We start from the raw sequence: 15,860 nt of genomic DNA, 5'->3' as shown, positions 1-15,860 counted from the left end.
TGTGAAGGCAAGCAATTTGATAAATGTTATACATTTGCTTTCTATACTAGTCATTTTGTGAAAGAAAACCCAAGACCCAAAAACCCTACCAAAAAAAAACCCCTACAAGAAATATAGTTTTTAAAAAAGTATGCTTCAATTTTTATTTAGATTCTACCAGTTCTTTTTCTGGAGGTAAATAACATTTTTCATCATAGGTGCTTCAGGATTATTTTGGATAGCTGAAAATAGTTATCATTCATAGGTGATCATTGTACAATATTCCTATTACAATGTTCTCCTGGTTCTGCTCACTTCACTTTCCAGGTTTTTCTGAAAGTATCCTGCTTATCATTTCCTACAATATTGATGCGAGTAATGTAAACACCAGATGATGGTAAGCACCAAAAGTTGGGGTTCATTCATATAAAGAATTCACAATGACCATTCTCTTTGGCAAAAAGTAAATTTATTTAGGGGGATGAGTTACAAAATGAAAGTATACAATGGTACAATGGTAAGATTGTACCAAGAATGATAAATATGAAACAGAGTGGGAAAGCACATGAAAGACAGGTTCCTCAGTGGAATTTACAATTACCCTGTGGAAAGGGAGCATCCCATGAGGTTGAGGATTTAGCTGGCTGGCTAAATCCTGAAAGGGACTTCACACCCTAATAGAGTTAGCTGTAAAGAGAAGTGGAATTAAGAAGTCTACTGGAGTTAGGAGAGATATTCTATGGCATGGGGAGGGGTAAGTAGAAAGACACCATAAGGCAGAGTACCATGCAGGACTGACCCAAAGGAGGGCAGCAGCCATGGGATGGCCCATAAGTAGATTTTTTTAGGAAAAATTTAATCTCTGGGACATGACTGGGATTTCTCACAGGGTGGGTCTCAGGAGTGTGACATAACTTGAATTTCAGATTGGACCATCTCCTCAAAGGACGGGACCATGGAGCTAAACTACTTGCCTCAGGGATTAATTTTTTTTATCAATTCTTCTGATAACCACACCTAACACTGAAGACCTCATCAGTACAATAATATCCCACTACAATCATATAACACAACTTGTTTAGCCATTTTACAATTGATGGCTGCTTTTCTATTTCCAAGTCTTCGCCAACACAAAAAGAACTTCTATAAATTTTTTTGTACATGTAAGAAAAGTTGACCATTTTAAAGCCAAGTTAATAAGCTTTGTGGAATCCTACAAGTAACTGATGCCCTAAAGAAGTGACCCCTGGTCCTGGTTTTGCTACACCATAAGAATTCGGTCATTTGTAATAATAACATTCTCAAAAAATTAACTTTAATTTAATTTTGTGATTTAAATACTCAAATACTCATATATTTGAGTAATTTACTTTAAAATGAATAAAAAATCTAGTGTTTCCACAAAATTTTTAAAGAGTTATTACATTTTTTGACCTATGCACTCCAAAGTTAAGCAGGATGCACTTTTAAGTTTAATTTGCATAAAATTTGTTGGTCACTTTTTAAAGTTTAGACAACCAATAAAATAGTAGATTAAACTCTGATTTGTAGTTTTTTATAGATAACCTCTGTATAAATATTCAAACCAAAAAAAAAATAGTAGCATCTTTTTTTGATGTTTGGTAATCAAGAACTGGAAACAAAGTAGGTGCCTATTGACTGGAGAATGGCTAAACAAATTGTGTGACATGAATGTAATATTTGTTTTTCTCCCCAATTCAGTTGATGATGTGATCAATGATTATATGATTGCATCAATATATATAATATAATATATGAAATATATAATAATAATGTGTTAACAAGGGCAGGGGACAGATGGAGAGTAAGAATCAATCTGCTAGTCAACTAGCATTTATTTAATACCATTTACATGTTACATACATTAATAATGGGGACACAAAGTAAGTAAAAAAAGTCACAACTTTCAAGAAGTTCACAGTCTAACGAATGAGAATGAATGAATGAAACAGTTCAATGCAAACAGCTATGTACAAACAAGATAAATTGGGGGAGTCTCAGAGAAAAAGTCTAAAAATTTAATTAAGACAGGGAAAAAGTTTTGCAGAAGTTGGGATTTAACTGAGATTTGAAGGAAGCTTAAGAAACTAGGAGGGGAAACAAAAATAAAAATGTTTAGAGTCTGGAAACAGTGTGTTGTGTGTAAAGAATAGCAAGGAAGTCAAAGTCACTGCAAGGGAGTAAGATTTAAGGAGACTGGAAAGGTAATGATGGACCAAATTATAAAGAGCTTTAAAGGCCAAGTAGAAGATTTTGTATTTAATCCTAGAGGTGAAGGGAGACACTGTAGTTTATTGAGCAGGAAAATTACATCAGATCTGTGCTTTAAGATCGCTTTGATAGCTGAATAGAAGGTAGAGTATAGTGCTGAGAGACTAGAGGTAGAGAGAACATTCAGCAGGCTATTGAAATAGTTAAGGAATAAGGTAATGGGGATTATACCAGGGTAATTGTGTCAGAGGAGAGAAGGGATTTTGAGCATGGGTGACTAGGAGGATGGTGATAACACTTGACAGTAAGAGAGAATAGGGAGGGGGATGATTTTTGGGGAAAAATAATTAGTTCGATTTTGGACATATTGAATTTTAATATAAGTATAAGACATCCAGTCAAGTGTCTAATAGACAATCAGAAATGAGAGAATTTGGGACTGGACAGTGAATCTAAGATTTATTTGTATAGTTTAAGTTTCATTAGAAGGAGCAGAGACATATACATCAGCCAAACATAGATATAGAGAGGACAAAAATAGCTTCAAGGGGCATGACACCCAGTAGCAAAGAAGAGGATCTATCAAAAGGGTTCAAGACCGATCTAGTCCTAAGCAATAAAAAAGTTAGCCTTGTGATAAGTCTAATAAAATGTTTCTAATAGAAAATATTTCAAGATCCTATTGTACCAGAGGACAGAGTAACCTTGACCTATCATTCTATTCTAAGTTTGTGTCCCTTCTTCCCAGAGAACCCATGTATAACTGTGGAGGATTTATAGAGATTTAATATATATTGTTTTTTATAATGCCATCTTAGGAAAGAATTTTGCTAAAAACTAATTATTTCTTAAGTTGATGTTAAAGGACACCAGTATGTGACACATTAGTAGAAGACCCTCATACTATCAAATTGAAAAAGATGACCAAAAAAGGTAATAATCAATATGAGAAGTTGAAGAATGATAGGCAATGTATTAGTATATTTTGTTTATGGGGATTTATTTTGTAGCCAGCTACTTTGCTAAAATTATGAATTATTTCCAATAGCTTTTTAGTAGAATCTCTGGGGTTCTCTAGGTATACCATCATATCATCTGCAAAGAGTGATAGTTTGGTTTCCTCATTGCCTACTCTAATTCCTTTAATTTCTTTCTCGACTCTTATTGCCGAGGCTAGTGTTTCTAATACGATATTAAATAATAATGGTGATAGTGGGCAACCTTGCTTCACTCCAGATCTTACTGGGAAAGGTTCCAGTTTTTCCCCATTGCATATGATGCTTACTGATGGTTTTAAATATATGCTCCTGACTATTTTAAGGAAAAGTCCATTTATTCCTATGCTCTCAAGTGTTTTTATTAGGAATGGATGTTGGATTTTATCAAATGCTTTTTCTGCATCTATTGAGATGATCATATGGTTTTTGTTTGTTTGGTTATTGATATAGTCAATTATGCTAATAGTTTTCCTAATATTGAACCAGCCCTGCATTCCTGGTATAAATCCTACTTGGTCGTAGTGTATTATCCTGGTGATGATTTTCTGTAATCTTTTTGCTAATATTTTATTTAAGATTTTAGCATCAATATTCATTAGGGAGATTGGTCTATAATTTTCTTTCTCTGTTTTCAGCCTACCTGGTTTAGGTATCAGTACCATGTCTGTGTCATAAAAGGAGTTTGGTAGGACTCCTTCAATCCCTATTTTTTCAAATAGTTTATATAACATTGGAGTTAATTGTTCTTTAAATGTTTGGTAGAATTCACATGTAAATCCATCTGGTCCTGGGGATTTTTTCTTAGGGAGTTGATTGATAGTTTGTTCTATTTCTTTTTCTGAGATGGGACTGTTTAGGATATTTACTTCTTCCTCTGTTAGTTTGGGCAAGCTATATTTTTGGAGGTATTTTTCTATTTCATTTAAGTTGTCGAATTTATTGGCATAAAGTTGGGCAAAGTAACTCCTAATTATTGCTCTAATTTCCTCTTCGTTAGTGGCGAGTTCTCCCTTTTCATTTTTAAGACTAACAATTTGATTTTCCTCTTTCCTTTTTTTAATCAGATTTACTAAAGGTTTGTCTATTTTGTTGGTTTTTTCATAGAACCAACTCTTAGTTTTATTAATCAATTCAATAGTTTTTTTACTTTCAATTTTATTGATCTCACCTTTTATTTTTAGAATTTCAAGTTTAGTGTTTGACTGGGGGTTTTTAATTTGTTCCTTTTCTAGCATTTTTAATTGCAAACCCAATTCATTGACCTTCTCTTTCTCTATTTTATACAAATAGGCCTCTAGAGATATGAAATTTCCCCTTATTACCGCTTTGGCTGCATCCCATACATTTTGGTATGATGTCTCATTATTATCGTTTTCTTGGGTGAAGTTATTAATTATGTCTATGATTTGCTGTTTCACCCAATCATTCTTTAGTATGAGATTATTTAGTTTCCAATTATTTTTTGGTTTACTTCCCCCTGGTTTTTTGTTGAATGTAATTTTCATTGCATCGTGGTCTGAAGTATATTTTGTTGATGGAGTTGTAAATTAGCATAACCATTTTGGAAAGCAATTTGGAATTATAAAAATAAAGTGATTTTAAAAAGTCCATATTCTTTGACATGGAGATTATTCTGGGCTTGTACCCCAAGGAAGTCCTTCAAAAGAAGAAAGTTTCCATTTATACTTAATTTATTATAGCAATACTTTTTTGTGATATTGAAAAAAATTGGACTCAAAGCAGAAAATCACCAACTGGGGAATGAATAATCAAACTGGTATACTGTCCTGTAAGAAATAATGAGTGTAATGAGAACAGAGAAACAGAGAAAGATATACATGAACTGCTACAGAGTGAACTAAGCAGAGTGAAGAAAACAATATACACAGTGACTACAATAATGTAAACAGTAAAGAACAACTATAGATTGGCAGGAGGCAGGAGTGGGGAGTAGTGGAATCAAGACACAGGAGAAAAGGCAATGTATGGAATGGAGAGATGAGATGAAGAACTTACAGGGATGTGTGAATGTTTTTCTGTATTCACTCTTTGGGCCTCCTGCTGAGTCTTTTTATCTGGAAGTGGGACTGCCCTGACTCTCATGAGTTGCTGTAATAAACCTTTTCTGCTTTCTACTTTGAGTGAACTCTGAATAGTTATTTTGGGTAGGGGTCTTTTTTGTCCCACACAGTAGCAATCCAGCTTTCCCAATATCCCATTTCAGACAATTTAAAAATAACACTGAAATTAAATTTTAGAAGGTCAGAATTGTAATGTTCTTGTTTGGTTTTCTGGAGATCTCTGAGCAGCTTTCCTTTCAGTTGAGCAATCACCATAAGAATAGCCAGGTGTTAAAGTCCAAATTCTTTATTGTCTCCTTCACAATCTAATTTCCTTGCCTGGGGCCCAGGCTAGCTTTCTTAGAGGCCTTCTAGAATCTTAGTTTCAGTGGAGAAGCTTTCTTAGAGGTCTTCTGGAATTTTGGTTTCAGTGGAGAAACTAAGGAGGAGAGCCCTACCATCACAGGGTATGAGATGGAATGAATGAATCTGGTTCTGAGTCCCTTCTGAGTCCATGTCTGGCCCTTCTGAGTCTCTCTCCAAGCCCTTCTGAGTCTATCTCTGGCTCTGACAGGTCTTCGTCTCAGTGGGGGAAGTGCAGGAGGCCACAGTGGTGTGAGATGAAGTGAATGAATCTCACTTTGAGTCTGAGTCCCAGTTTACATGCTCTACACTGAGTATAAACCAATTATTATATCTCTAGGAAACCTTTATTTGTTGTAAGATTAAGTCAATCATACTGAACTTAGAAAATTATTAAGCACCATGCTAAACTAGATAACCATTATATTTATCAATTCCACTGACTTAACACCTTGTAAGAATTCTTGTTTCAAAGTTCTGACCTATAACAAGAGTGAATAAAAGGTCAGGGAGAGACACTTTCACAGTCTAGGAAAACTTAGAAGGTTGGCAGGAAGGGTCTGTGATGCTATGGTTGGGGCCTGCCTGGAGTGCCTAAGGTAACAGCACCATGTAAGGGCATTGAAGGCAGATTTGAGTGTCAGCAGCAGGACCCTTGAGAGTTGTTGGAATCTTTACTAACTGCTAACTAATTAGAGTTGATCTAATCTTACAAGAAGATTTTGGCCAGAACCTGAAACAAGGTACTAAGTAGAACTAATTAATACAAGGCTTGTGTTCACACCTTTGCTCATTGGAGTCCACAAGTATGCTAGCTTCACAAAGTACACTTTCTAACTTCAAGGGAGTCCACACCTCCCTTAAAGCTCTTTGGGCCAGAGAGCACTATGGGAGAAAACCCATAATCCCATTCTCTCAGAAGACTCACATATAAGGCGAGACAGCCATTCCAGAATACTTTTTTTCCTCTTGGCTGGCTGGTGGCAGACGAAGAGTTTACAGAGGAAGAAGCTACGAGTGGAAAGTTCAGTGGACAACCAGATTCATCTTCATCTCACACCACTGTAGTTGGTGCCTGGGCTCCCCAGAAGGATACAAGAGAGACATTCCATCTCTGTGTTGGTTGGAGGCTGAAGAAAGCAGAGGCAGAGGCTGAAGGACAGAACCTTTGGATTTGGAGATATTCGGAGGGCTCTAAGCCTCTAAACCGGCTGTGTTTTGAGAAGAACAAGAACTCCAACATTTGAACTCATAACAGAGAGTAGTCAGCCAAGAGACATTAAGGGGGTCAGAGATTCCAGGAGACATTTTGGATCTTGATTTGCTTGGGTGCTGGTTTGGCTCTGTTCTTTACTATACTATATACAAACTATATATACTTATACATATATATTCATACATACATACATAGATGTACAAACATGCACACACACACACACACACACACACACACACACACACACACACACTATAGACAGGAGGACAGGACTGTTTGGGCTTGGTATTTCCTGGTTACTTATTTCATCTTGTGTCTGGATGGGGCTCAGGCAATGGATATCTGGATGCTAGGCTGATCCTATCCTTTGCCTTGGGGTGGGCTGCTGGGGCACTGTGCTACATTGCTTGGGCACTGATGTAGTCCTGTCTCCTGCATGGGCTCCATTGTAAGAGTCCTGGATCCTGTCTTCTTGTGGTTTCATTAGTAGTGTACCTTTTGACTCTTCTGGTTTACCTCTGCTCAGTGTAGAAATCTTTCTCATAGAGGGGTTTCTAAGTCATTTCTCTTTGTTTTTCTTTATCAGTAATGGTTCTATTTCATATTTTGAGTTTTACTGGAGTGTAGTAATGCATTTTCTCTATGGCCCATTATGTTGCCATCTTAAGCTGGCTGTACAATTTGTCAACAACATAACAAATGTTTGTAGATTGCACAGAGCATGCTTATATATTTTATTCCTAGTTTCTGACCTTCTGATTGTATGAAAACTGGAGAGAAACTGATTCCTGGCCATGGAAAAATAAAGGTTTATGTGATGACTAAAATTTGGTTGCACAACTGGAAGGACTGATAATTTAGGAATTGCTAAACTAAACCTGAGTACAAAAAAAAAAAAAATTACCCAGTCTTTCATCCTTTTTTTTTTTTTTTTTTTCAGCTTTGAGGAAGCTGAATTGATTTGATGAAAAAGTCCAAATTTGATCTTTATAAGTTTACCAAGTTCTTCTGGCCAAAAGGCATCCAGGCTGGGGACCTGCCACCTTGGAGGCAGAAAAGCTAGATTGAAACTGAGTTAGTGCTTTGTTCTTTCCACAAAAATGATTCCTTCTCAATGTGTTAGCTGAAATGATTTCTCTTCTTCAGACATACCTATCTCTGATTCTGTCCAGTCCATTATTTTTATTCAGGTCCTAGAGGATGTGACCAAATGTTTCAACCAACTAAAAAGATTTTTTGTTGCATCTAAAAAAGATAACTAGTTCATACAGTGAAGATGTTTTCACTTGATAAATGCATCTCCATAGTATGTACTTTTCAAGGTATAAATGCGCACATTGAAAATGTGGGTATGAACAAATGTTTCAGTAAATCTAAACAGAATATATTGCACATAGGGATATAGCGAACTAAAGAGATTACTTAATAAATGTATCAGGGCTAAGTGGCCAACATGTGTTAACATTTGATTAAACTTTTATCTTCCTCTAATAGGATGAGGTAGTTGATCTGCTAAATTCATTAATTAACTCACCTTTACAAAGAATTGAATTTAAATTATAAAAATTTAAGATTTTGTCAGTTGATGAAACATTTTCATTTTATATTTAGAATTCTTTGGGTTATTCTAAAATTGTAATATATGCTTAATTCTATTTGATTAAAATATGGGCTAAAATGATTTTTCATAGATTTATGTTGTGGGAGTGGCAATAATCTCTTTGAAAACCACCTCTTAGAGAGTTCTAGGAAGGAACTGAGGTTAAAGAGTATAATCTTAAAGTTTCATCTCAATTAGTCTCTAGTTCACATCTAATGCCTACTCAGATCTTCCTTTCTTTGATGTGGCCTGCTTTCCATTCACTCCTCTTCCTTCCCCTTTCTGCATTTTTGCTCTTTTAATTTTTATTTTACATTCATAGGCTTGTTGGAAAGACCTTTTCAGGTTTTCCTTTCAAATCTTGTCCACAGATGAGAAAATAGACATTAAAGGTTAAGTGATTTGCCCAGGATCACTGTAACACAGGTAGTAACCATTTGAAAGAGGCTTTGAATAAATAATACTATCTAACATCTATATTGCACCTACATAAGGAGCTGTGTTTTACAATTATTACCTGATTTGATTTTTTTTTTTTTTTTTGCCTACGTTTTCTTTCACAACGTAATCATTATGGAAATGTTTTCATGACTTCAAATTTTTAACCTATATTGAATTACTTGTATTCTCATGGGGGGCTGGGCAGGGAAGAAGGGAAAGAATCTGGAATTCAAAATTTTAAAAACGATTATTAAAAATTATTTTTACATGTAACTGGCAAAAAATAAAATGCTAAATAAATTTAAAATAACACCCTCCCCCAAAAGGAAATCAACAAAAAGATGGAGAAATAGGGGAGTTAAAGTAAAGGATTTCTTAGACTCCCCTTCCCTTCTGGTAAGGATTTTTCTCTCCTTTTTAGGTTCCACTTTTTTCCTTCTAGCCCCGCCCCGCCTTCTCGTGGCTCCGCTAGAAAGATACACTCTTGCTTCTCTGACTCCGACCGTTGGAGTTTGAGCCATTTGGTTTACAGTAGCTAACGTCAGCAACCCGGAAGTTTTGGGAAGCAGCGGAGGCAGCGTCATGGCGCCGGATCCCTGGTGAGGCCTGGACTGAGGGACCCAGAGCAGGCTTCTGGGGGACAGGCTGCGGAGGTGGTAGGGCTGGAGCGGGGGGGGGGGGGGGGGGGCGGGGGGGGGAGCTGCTGCCAAGGTGGGCGGGAGTGGGGTTAGATGCTGGGAGCAGCTTTCTCGGGAGGAAAAGAAGGAAGAGCGGAGAGTCTGCTCTTTCTGAGGGCAAACCTAACCTCTAGAGAACAGAACCGCATTTAGGAAACTTGAATTGGATTTCGTTGTCCCTCATCCTCATCCACTTCAGCCTATCGGCGACACAGAGGAGAAATGATAATTAAAAAAAAAAAAATAATGACATGTATAGAGCACTTACTATGTGCCAGGCACTGTGTTACAATTTTCTCATTGGGAAGGAGTGCTAATAGTATTATTCCCATTTTACTGTTGAGAAAACAGGCAGTTTCATTGATTTACCTAGAGTCAAAACTAGTAAGAAAGTAACTAGTAAGAAGCCGAAATTGGAACTTAAATCTTCCTGACTTCTAGCTTTGGGCTCTATCCATTGTCTATCCCAGATGGCCTTGGTAAAAAACATCCTTTTCATTAACAAAAGCGAGCACTGATAAGTAATGCGCCAACTCTCAACTCTCCTACCTGGCTTTTAGAGGACTCTCTGTAGTCTCATTTTATTCACATTCACTCTGAATTATGTACCCTAACATTAGGTAATCTATTGCTATGCTCTACTTTGCTCCTTTATTTAATCGATAAATCAATCAAATAACACTTTTTTCAGGCCTTTGCTATACCAGACACTGTGCTATGTCCTGGATATGATACAAAGACCAAAAGGAAAACAATTTTTGTTCTTGGAGAGAGCTTACATTTCAAGGGAGGACACACAATGGACATATATGGGTGTAGTCAAAACATACATATCATGAGACAGATTTATAACTACAGGTCATCTTAGAGGCCAAACTTAAACCTACTCTCATTTTATACATGAGGAAATTGATTCAAGAAAGTTAAGTGACTTTTCCCAGGTCACTTAGATTAGTAAATAGAAAGTATGGCATTTGAACAAAGATCTTGTTTCCAAACCCTAAATTCTTTAACATGGGGAACGATCTAACAGTAGGATCAGGATAAAATCCATACCGAAAGTAGTTCTTGATCTGAATCTGGAAGGAAGCCAGGGAGTCAGAGATTTAAAGATTTAGTTTTCTAGGTTTGGGACACAGTGAATGCACATATAAAAGTTAGAAGGCAATTGCCTGCAACTTGGTCATGAATAACTAAATACAGGATACAAAGACAAATGCATACGTGCATGGAGATAAAGGCAAAAACCAAATTGCTTCATATTTTATCAATTTTCCCTTTTGAAATTGAGTAAAACATTTATACCAGCTAAGTTAGCATTCACCTTGAAACAACAGAAGTTCTTAATGAATCTTAACCATAGGAAGCTGAGAGTGAATAAGGACAGGTATCCCATTTCTTTCATAGGGGCTTAAAAAGAGTGCTTTTGTGGAAACTTACAGAGAAAAGATGAGAGCTCACAGTAAATAGGATAAGAATGGAAGGAAAGGAGGCTAAGGCTAGTTTGAGTATCAACCTAATAAACTACAAAGGGGATGGGTAGGTGGGAGATCATTTCCAAGTATTCTTTCATTTATTCTTTCATTATGTAAAAACCCAATAAATATTCATTAAATATGAATAATGTGCAAGGTGATGGAGTACTCATCAGAAATGAGGTAAGGAAGGAGTGTTAGCTCATAGAAAAGGAAGGTAGGTGCAAAGAGAACAACTTTGCAAGAAAGTTTTTAAAGTGTCTTTAAATATGTGTAAGTCACAGCGTTACTAAGGCAAGATGGAAAGATACATAAGCCTGGATCCCTTAAGAAAGGTATAATGTAGAGAGAGAAAATATACATGGGTAAATAAAATTCAATAGATGTACCAAATCCATATAGCCAAGACACTGGGGACACTTTTTTTTTTTTTTTTTTTTGCTGAGGCAAACGGGCTAAGTGACTTGCCCAAGGTCACACAGCCAGGAAGTATTAAATATCTGAGGCCAGATTTGAATTCAAGTACTTCAGGACTAGTGCTCTATCCACTACACCAACTAGCTGCCTCCTACATATCTTAAAAACAATATCCTGGTTGTTGAAGAGCTTACTTGGTGAATTGGGGGCAGGGAAGAATAGGGAGTAAATTTTGATATATGAAAAATTTAGGTTTAATTTCAGGGTAATTAAGTGTGACATGCACAGCAGTGTCTATTTGGCCAACAAATGATGAAATTTTTTTTTGTAACTCTATATAGTATTTAGTAATGAAAAAGGGATAGAACCTGCTAGAAATCATATAAGTCCTAAACTCCATAATAGTAATAGTTACTATTTAAATAGTATTTTAAAGTTAACAGAACACTTTATTATTTCATTTGATCTTTATACTCTATGGGGTAGGGTCTATTAATATCTCTATTTTTCAGGTGATGAAACAAGCTGAGATGCTAAATGATGTGTTTTGCTTCACATAGCTAGTAAACATTGAGTAAGAAGCGAAACTCAATTTTTTTTTTTCTGATTCCAACTCTGTGCAATTACCCTGGCTGTCCCACATACCTAAAATGTACACCCTTCTTACTGTTAGGGGCCTTGTTGAAGGCTTAGCCTGAGAAAATATGAAAATACCAAGCTGGGTTAGTTCAGGGTCAATTTATCAGGTTGGTATTTTCTCATTTTCTCAGGCTAAGCCTTCAACAAGGTCTCTAATACTCACCATCTTCTGCATGAAGTCTTACCTGATTTTCTCGAGTATTAATATCTTTCTTCCCAAATAACCTTGTATTTAATTCCTTTGTGTATGTATGTATGTATGTATGTGTATATATATATATATATATATATATATATATATATACACACTTTTATTTATGTTGTGTGTATATATGTGTATATATATACATGTACTTGTCTCCCCATTAGAATGTAAACTCCTTGTGAGTAGAGATTGTCACAGTATGCCTGGCACATAGTAGGCACTTAATAAATGTTGATTTGATTGATCTGTCTGACTCTATATCCACTACAGTTTAGCTACTAACAAACATCAACAAGTGTGATTTTCATCTAGTGATGAAGAGTTTATCCTTTACCAGAGGAACTACATATTATAAGGAAGGCCTCTCATGTGTTGTAGCTTTTCTAGAGAATTTGTAGAAAGACATGAATAAGATTTATGGTATAGTGAAGTTGTGATCTATATTCATAGAAGAATTATGTACATATATAAATCACAAATCATTCTCTTAGGAGTAAATGTCACATGATTTCACAATCTGGCTCCTTTCTATCCTTTATAGATTTATATCCACATTATGGCCTCTATGCACTGTATTGTTTAGTTAAACTGGCCTTGATGTTATTACACTTAACACTTCATTTCCCATTCCTCTGCCTTTACATTGAATGTTCCCCATGCCTGAAATATGTTCCTATCTTGCGTCTGCCTCTCAGGATCCTTTGAAGACTCAAGTGCTACATTCTGCAAGAGGCCTTCCTTTCTCATTCTCCCCAGTTTTATCCTACCTTTCCTACCAAGTTTAATTTATATGTGTTGTTCATTTACTCAATTGGATCCAACTGTTTGTAACCTATGGCCCATAGTAAGTCAATATTATGTATGGAATTGAGGTTTTCTTGACAAATGACTAGAGTTGTTTGCTATTTCCTTCTCTAGTTATTTGAGGCATACAAGCTAAGTGACTTCTCCAGTATCACTTAGCTAGTGTCTGAAGCTGAATTTGAACTCAAGTCTCCCTAACTCCAGGCTCAGCACTCTATCCATTGAGCCACTTAGCTACCTTCATTTTTTGTATGTACTATAATGTATGTCTGTTTTATTTTCCTCAATGTGTTCCCCATTCCTTACACTGTAAGTTCCCTGAGGTCAGACTTTTGCGTTTGTAGCTGAATACCTCAAAAAATACCTCAAATTGTATTGAACTTAAAATGGCATGCATATGTGTGAAGTTTCCAACTTTTTTGTATATTCAGCCTTGAAAAAGAAAATAAGAATTGCTTAGATGACTCATAGACCTATGGATCCAGTGTCTCTCCCCTGAGCTTTTCAATCCTAAGAGCCTTTTGGCTCTTTCAAACTGGATGTCTGCCAAAATATCTCAAACACAGCCTTTCCGAACATAATTTAGTGTCTTTCCTTTCAAACCTATTCCTCTTCTACACTTCCCTATTTCTGATGAAAGTACTATCACTCAGTATCCAGTCAATTGTTACCATTTCTAATTTCACAACATTTCATCTTTCCATCTACTCATACAGCTATCTTCATCTGGTTCTCTCTTCTTGCTTAGATTATTGCAATAGCCTCTTAATTAGTCCATCTGCCTTAAGTCTTTAAAGCTTTTTTAAAAAATCTTTTATTATTCATTTAAAAAAATTTCATTTCCAAATTCTCTTTCTAGTTCTTCTCCTAACTATTGAGAAGGCAGACTATTATACATGTGAAATTTTGCAAAGCATATCTCTACCTTAAGTCTTTCATCATTGAATTCCTCCTAAACTGTGACTTACTAAACCAATTCTACTGATTCCCTGTTGCTGGTTGGATAAAATATAAATTCCTCTGTTTTCATAACCCTTTACAACCTGGTAATTTTTTACATTTTTGTAGTCTGATTGGATTTCCTAAACTTTGCAATTTAGCCAAAATAGCCTTCTTTTTATTTTTACACAAGGCAATCATTTCCTTTCTCCAAATTTTTGTCCTGACCATCCTACATATCCTTCTTTACCTATACCTCATAGAGTCCCTTCTTTTAAAATGTGGCTCAAATGTCATCTTTTCTATAAAGCTCTTTTGATCTCTCGATAGTGCTCATTCTTCCACATTATCTTGTGTTTATTTAAACAAGTATTTACTTTGTACTTATTCTTCTTATAGTTATCCAGCATATGTTTGTTTCTTGCTTGATTTAGGTGTAAGTTCTTTGGTAGGAGAAATTTTTTGTTTTATTGTATTTGTATCCTTAGCACATGGTATAGTGCTGGCACACAAATGTCCATTAATTGTCTTTAGTAGTCATCCAGTCTAATCCTGATTCCCCGGGTTAAGTAACTTGCCTAACACAGATCACAGATATATTAAGTAAAAAAGGTGGTATTCAAACTTTTATTCTCTAACTCTAAATCCAATGTTCTTTTTGAAAAAATTCAGTAAGCTTTTTAAGCTGCATTTTTAGTCTTACTCATCCTTTATTTTTCTGTTTCCCACAAACTCTAGTTTGATAGTTGTGAAGTCTGGGTTAGCACCTTGGATGCCTTAAAATTAGCCAGAGTCAGGATAAGCAAAAGTCCTTGGTCTTTAGAGGGAGAAGTAAAGGTGATGGATGAAAACTCCACGAGCTCTCCACAACCTTCTCTCTCTTCCTTGTCCACAGCCAAAGTGACCCTGGCTTGTCTTACTCCACCGCCTAATCCCTCCTACAATTATCTATATACACCAAAAGATGGAGCCAGCAGAGAATAGTGAGAAGGGCCATTTTCCAAGCATATGCTAATAGAGTATTGTCCAATTGGTAATTAGTCTTAAGTGCTCTGGTGTCTAATTCCAGTGTAGTATTTAGAGTTTCAGCCCTTTACAAATCGGAGCTTTCATATCATGGGCATTAAATGTTTGTTGAATGAGCAAATGATTATAGCCCATTTAGTTTTCTATCAGGTCAAATAAGATAATATTTGTAAAGTGCTTAGCACTATGCCCAGCACATAATAAGTGCTTATCCCTTCCCTCTCAGGTTCCTTTTTTCTCTAAAACACTTTGAAGCTTTGATTGGAGAATTCCTTTAATACTTTTTGATACCTTTTTTCATTTACAACTTGTTTCTATTTCACCAATGCTAGAAAATAGATCTGGATATTTAAAATTGGAAAATAAAGACATTTTCTTTAAGAGTCTGAAATCTTTTTTCACTTAATTTTGATAAAGGTTGTCTACATATGATTCCACTTGTTATATTGCGCAAGAAATTGCTGAGAAAATCCAACAGCGCAACCAGTGTGAAAGAAATGGAGAAAGTACAACCAAGGTAAAAGGCAATAATAAATTTTTTGTTCTCCTTTGTTTTAACTTGGAATCTGACAAACCTTTCATCTTTGAGATTAAGTATTTAAGATCTGTATATTCAGTGCTTAACTGGAACTCACTGATGTGGGTATTCCTGCCAATGCGGGTACACATGCTAATCTTTCATGCTTACTTCTCCTATGTGAATCTTATCTTCCATAGATCTTGCAAAGAGGAATTGTAAGAGGCCTTTCTCTAGGTCTTGTTAATATAGAATAACAGTAATACTACTAA

General features: G+C 35.8%; 1 protein-coding gene across 3 annotated transcripts in view; it reads left to right on the top strand.

Moving 5' to 3' along the window:
* Positions 1-9,382: 9,382 nt before the first annotated feature.
* The window catches only part of STX8 (syntaxin 8), a 287,983-nt gene continuing 281,505 nt past the window's right edge, over positions 9,383-15,860 (top strand). For 2 of the 3 annotated variants that reach the window (XR_007953408.1, XM_051995683.1), the window contains exons 1-2: positions 9,383-9,488; positions 15,489-15,588. Coding sequence is in view for 2 of the 3 variants with exons in the window: in XM_051995683.1 (XP_051851643.1) it covers positions 9,472-9,488; positions 15,489-15,588 (117 nt within the window). In the remaining variant the exon portion in view is untranslated. The remainder of the gene's footprint in view (positions 9,489-15,488; positions 15,589-15,860) is intronic. The other variant, XM_051995682.1, reaches the window with a different exon arrangement.

The sequence above is a fragment of the Antechinus flavipes genome, chromosome 4 (assembly GCF_016432865.1).
Source record: "Antechinus flavipes isolate AdamAnt ecotype Samford, QLD, Australia chromosome 4, AdamAnt_v2, whole genome shotgun sequence".
Classification (NCBI taxonomy): Eukaryota; Metazoa; Chordata; class Mammalia; order Dasyuromorphia; family Dasyuridae; genus Antechinus; species Antechinus flavipes.
Note: the sequence above shows the minus strand (reverse complement) of the source record. Positions and strands in the feature narration are given on the sequence as shown.